The sequence below is a fragment of the Urocitellus parryii genome, chromosome 3 (genome assembly GCF_045843805.1).
Source record: "Urocitellus parryii isolate mUroPar1 chromosome 3, mUroPar1.hap1, whole genome shotgun sequence".
Lineage (NCBI taxonomy): Eukaryota > Metazoa > Chordata > Mammalia > Rodentia > Sciuridae > Urocitellus > Urocitellus parryii.
In genome coordinates this window covers 74,135,887-74,141,886 of record NC_135533.1, presented here as the reverse complement: position 1 = coordinate 74,141,886, position 6,000 = coordinate 74,135,887, and the positions used below count along the sequence as shown (strand labels likewise).

The 6,000-nt window shown below is 34.8% G+C and overlaps 1 protein-coding gene across 6 annotated transcripts in view; it reads left to right on the top strand.

The window, feature by feature from the left end:
* The first annotated feature begins 2,108 nt into the window (after window positions 1–2,108).
* Window positions 2,109–6,000, top strand: part of Dgkb (diacylglycerol kinase beta) — a 580,628-nt gene continuing 576,736 nt past the window's right edge. For all 6 annotated transcript variants that reach the window (XM_077796729.1, XM_026408351.2, XM_026408343.2 and 3 more), the window contains exon 1: window positions 2,109–2,178. In XM_077796729.1, the coding sequence (XP_077652855.1) occupies window positions 2,109–2,178 (70 nt within the window). The remainder of the gene's footprint in view (window positions 2,179–6,000) is intronic.

Genomic DNA, 6,000 nt, shown 5'->3' with positions numbered 1-6,000 from the left:
TGTCAACATTTCTGGTAGGTAGCTAGAGGAAGACATACAAATATTTAAAATGACACTTCCTAACTTTTTATTCTAATGGAAACTTTCTGTATGCCTCAACCAATATCTACTTACATGATTATTGGCCACTTTTCCATGCACAGAACCTAGGTATAGTCATTTTGATAGATATATATTCACTGAATAAAATTAAGGCTTTGTTACCAAGGAAGCAAGGGAGAATGGATATTGAGGGGACTTCTAGCAGTCTCTGCCACACCTACTAGATTCCAGTCACTTAGTGTTAGTTACCTTACTTGTCAAGATAATATTTGAACATATGTATGGAGCACAGCATGGTATCTTGGCATATGTCTATATTTATTTATTTATTTTTATTTATTTTTGGCTCCAGGGATTGGACCCAGCTGCCACATCCCCATCTCATATATATTTAGAAACAGATTCTCACTAAGTTGCTTAAGGCCTTGCTAAGTTGCTGGGGCTGGCTTTGAACTCACCATCCTTCTGGCTCAGCTTCCCAAGCCATTTGGATTACAGGTGTGCACCATCTCGCCTGGCCACATTTAATCCTTTATTAAAGAATATCACTAACTTCTGGAAAGGACAAGATAGCTGGAGATCCAGGCTCAGACAGGCAAAGGTATCCAATTATTTCTGTAATGAGTTCGTTACAACTGCTTTCACCCTGTCCTTGAATCACTCTGCACTCCACATTTAAAGCCCCAGGAGACTGTAATGTGCCAAATGTGACTGAATCATCTGTCCCTCTTTGGATAGGGGAGGGCAGAACAAGTCGTTTTATACCCAAACTGCCTGTAACTGAAGAGAAGCAAAATGTTAGGATTAAATCAGTGTGAAGAATGGAATCTGCAGAAAGAAACTGGGTGGATGACTCAAGAAATGTCCGTCACATGTCCCCATTTGTTTCAGTTTGCTTTGCAATTTATCTTTGGTTAACACACTAAGATCACTCTTCTTTGTTCATTAAGTAACAAACTACCACCTTACAAAGCTGAGTACACGAACTCTGAACAAATAAGACCGAAAAGAAGAGGTTTAAATTTATTCTTACTCATTTATTTATTTATTCTTGTTAAAAACAAGGTAATAAGGATGTGACTTTGGGGTCCTGGGATTGATACTGTAGAACAATAAAGAGATGGTAAGCAAAGGCAAGGCCCTAAAACCAAATGAGCCTTGTCTGAATAAACACTCTGACATTAGCTAATGTCACTGTATAAATAAGCCTTTCAGTGATGCAATTTCAGAACCTAAGCAATTTCTTCTAAATACTTCATTTTCTTTAAAGATTACAGTGCTGGTTGGGTTGATTGCTGAACAATTGATTATAGTCTCTGATAAAAAAGTTGAAACCAGATGGGTTTTCACTTTGTCTTTACAGATTTGCCAGTGAATCTAAGTCCATGACAACCTAGGTATTTATTTTAAAACATGATTCACACTAGAATCATCTACTATCATTAAGCAAGGCTTTCAAACATTTGGAATTTCTTTAATTTGGCAAATGTAATGCGATTTTTAAAACTAAAGTTATTATCTTCATTTGATAGCTAGAAAAATCCCAGAGTTTACTTGCATCATGGCAAATGTATATGCTATAGCTGAACTCCATTCCAAATAATTGCTGGAAATATAGTAAATTAGCAATTGTATACTTAGGAGGTGATAATGCTTATTTTGACTCCTTTACATTTTGTTTTAATTTCATTCATGTAAGTGATTAGGAAATATGTATTAACATGCCATTAAAGAATGAAAAAGCATTTAAAGGTTATTCGAAATAACTTTGAAATATATGATTTCAAAATTGACAATCCTTACTATTTTATAACTTGCTGACTTTTTTTTTCCTTGGGGCAATAATGCTAATCTTTTGATTTTTATGTTTTTCTTTTCTCAGTGCTTTAACACATTATTGAAACTACAAACATCTACAGCAGATTCATGTGGACAGATTGTGTGTTTTGAAAGCTTCATATATTTCATCATGAAACATGTCACTTGGGATCTTTGAAGCATAGAGTTCTGCCCAACACCTGAATAAAGAATCCCTTTCCTGGTATGAAAGAGAACTTATCTCCACCATGACAAATCAGGAAAAATGGGCCCACCTCAGCCCCTCAGAATTTTCCCAACTTCAGAAATATGCTGAGTGTAAGTATTCACATTGATAATATGACTTCATGGCTCTTTTGTTAAAAAAAGGTATCATTCATTTATAAGAAAAGATCATAGATACTGTATATCAGAAATATGTACAGGTGCAGATCTGTCTTGTGTTTACAAGTAGGCTGACTCATGACTACCTTTTTGGCATGAGAAAAAGGAAAAGATAAATATCAAATCTAGAAGTAAAAAAAAAAAAAAGGCTCTGCAACTCAAAACTAAGCTTGGGGAACACTCCACCTGTAGTAGAAGCAAAACAAAGACACACTGCAGAATGGAAACTGGTGATACTATAGTAGGAAAGTAGAGCACCGACAGGAACACAAAGACAGTAATGAGAACGAAAAGGCAGTAATGGCTTGAGTCCCTATGGCCTGACTCATCTTTTCTTTTTGTTAACCTATCGCTTCAAAAGGACTGGAAGTAGGGAATCATAGATACATTAGAGCATTACAGTGAGAGACTGCAAAGACAGAGAACTTGTCAAGACCTTAAGCCAACCGGTCATCGTGTGTATTAGTAAAAATGATAGGACATGATAATCCAATGCATAAAATGGTATTTTAACATGTTTTTTTTTAAATGTATGGGCAGTATGATTTTATTTATAAGAACTTTGTGTTTACTATAGATTTTCAGGAATACATTTTTCTTCCGAAAGCAAATTTAGGCCTTAAATATGAACAGCAGTTGGGTCAAGGTACTAAAGAGAGAAAAGAAGCAAATAATAAATAGGAAATAATAAAAGGCTGGGAGGATAAGTAGAAAAAATAAGGCATAGAAGATGTAATTGCAATGTGGAGAGTGGAGGGAATAACATTGTGATTGTCAGAATAAAAAAATGGAAAAAAGAAAAGAACCAGTAGCACACAGCAGTAAAAGAGGCAAAAATGGAAGCATCTGGTGCTACTTATGCAGAGAGATGGTGTGGCATATAGGAGATGAGCATTATGAATGAGTTGAATAATATGAAGGCAAAGAAGAGGAAAAGGTTAAATGCAAAAGAGGAATTTAGAACATAAAAAAGTAAATGTGATGAAAGTAGTGAATACTATCCCGTTTACAGGGTACATATTATACTCCTGGAATAATGCTAAGTACTCCATATTCTGAAAAGGCCAGTTTCAAAGGTATGCTAGAACCTTTTTAATGAGAGGACTGAGTTACACTGAGTGACATTAAGAATGTTGCTGGATGTTTGCAAGGAAGTTCCAAATCCACTTTCTTAGTAAATTACAAGTTTACTTTCTTAGTAAATAATTATAAGAATGTAACTAGTACATGTTTGGGGGTTCAAACATTTTGACAACAAACTATAATCTTCATTCTCAAAACTTTAGGAAGCATAATTCATTTGTTTATCATAAAAGGAGGAATTAGCCTAGAATAGCACAATTCTTGTTTCTTGCCTATATTCTTATATTCAGTACTTCTTAAATTGACCCCAAAATGATCTACCTATGATTTCTAATTATCATATGCCCTTTGGTACTGTTTATATTCAATAATTAAGTAAATATTTCTGAGCATCTTCTCTAGGGATAGCATTCTTCCTGGTGCTGCAAGAGATGCAAATATGAACAGATAAATGTACCCTCCCCACAGGAATTTACAGTTTATTAAAGGCCCAAAACTAATGCATAATTATTTTCCATTTGGGTAGGATATTTTAAGTGCCACAAGCAAAGTCTACAGTTGTGTGGTACTTTGGATTTCACTCAGAGGTGGGAAAGAATAGGAAAGTCTTTGTGGAAAAAGTCAGATTTTTAAAGTAACTTAAAAATTTGGCTTAAGGTGAAAGACAAAGCAAATGGTAGGGAAAAAAAGAAAAGTTGACCATACTTTTGAGGAAGGGAGATAAGTCACATCACAAATTGAGTTTAAGTGGAGTTAAGGTCATAAAAATGAATCAAAATGCATAAGACTAAACGAGAATCAGGCAGTGAAGTATCATTGTAGGATTATAAATGCTAGAGTGACAGGAATACGAGTATGCTTCAAGAAGTTTAATTTTGCGACTGAGAAAATGTTTGGGGGTTTGGTTTGTCAATTTTTTGTTATTAAAACAAATAGCTGAGGTAATAAGTTTATAAGAAGAAGGGTTTATTTGGCTCACATCTTGGGAGGTTTCAATGCACAGTGGGTTCCCCCATTACTTTCGGCCCTGTTCGAGGCAGCAAGTCATGGTGAGGAGTACATGGCAGAGCAAAGTCATTCACCTGATGGCTGGGAAGTTAAAAAGAAAAGATGAAGGGGCTAGGGGGTCTCATTACCCATTCAAGGGCATGCTCCCCAGTGACCACAAAACCTCCCATTAATTCCCACCTCTTAAAATTTCTACCAACTAGAAGTAGTGCCCAGTTAATGACTAAGCTTTATACTCATGACCTTTGGGAAATACTTAGCATCCAAACTTGAGTAATACTAATGGAAAGAGACTAGAGTTGGACCAGTTAGCTAGCTCTTGGTGTAGACTAATGTGGATTATGAAAGATGATTAGACAATTAGTGATTCAGATATTGTAACATTGAAACTAGCAGAGAAAAGTTTGGGAAATGATCAAATATGAGAAATGAGGAGGAGAGAGAGAGAGAGAAAAGTCTGATTTAGGTACAGATTTGACTTGGAGGATGGGGGATTATGGTGATAAGATCCTTTAAGTAAAGAAACATTGAGTTGGGTTTTAATTATGATAAACTTTACTGTATTTTTAAAGTATATTCTCTAGTGTTTGGGTACTCTTAAGAAAAATGCCTATGGAAGTATTAATATAAAATAGGCACATTATTGCTATGATAGCTAAAGTATCATCTGTAATTACTCTTTATCAGATATAGAAACTCCACTTGAATTGATAAGCAGAGGGACATTTCTTCTGAAGTATTAAATATAAGCAGCCAACTGTATTTTATTATTTAAGGAATATGGGGGTATAGTTTGGCTTACAGTGTGTTGTATTCCAATGAACCCATTGTTAGTTGAAGACATGGCAACTTAAAAACAAACTCAATACTCCTAACCTACTGAACATTATATTTTTGTAACACAGTATGCAGTAGAATATATGGCTTTTTTATCTTTGTGATCACATGGCTGTTTGGAGCTATAGCTCACTGCCACTCTCCAGCATTGCCAGAGATTATTATACCACCTATTGTTACCCAGGGATAAGATCAAAATTCAAATTTTTAAGGTAGGGCTTTTCCTGAGTTTGTGTCACTTTTTCCCCATCAACATGAAGTAAAAAAAATGTTTAAGTCTAACCATTATATGCAGAGGACCATCTTTATATGGAAGAATGCTTGAATTAACCAATTTGTGGAAATGCTCAAACGGGGTGATAAACATTTTTTATAAATGTAAAAATTGCAATGAACTGAGACTAAATTTAGTAAGTATTCAGTGAACTGGTAATAAAAAGTGACACAGTGAGGGAAAACACATTATTAGAATGGATTTCATGAGAAGGCATATTACATACACATTAACTGAGAATTAAAAAAAAATAGTTCCAGTTCCACAAACATTGCATTTACTTCCCTTTTTAAATAGTCAACATGACATGAGATGTGCTAGACTTTTTTTTCTCCCAAGAAGTTTTCCATATGATTCAAAAAGCAAAGTATATCAAACAACTAGAATGTCTGCTTGTGTAATAAATTGCCATAGCCAAAAAGTAACTGGAAACAAACTTATAATCTGATGATCCTAAATTTAGTGGACATTCCATACTGTTTTCTGCATGCGATCAGCTATTAGGGGTATTTAAGGATCAGATTTTTCATGTTGTAATGCAATATTGGCAAAAT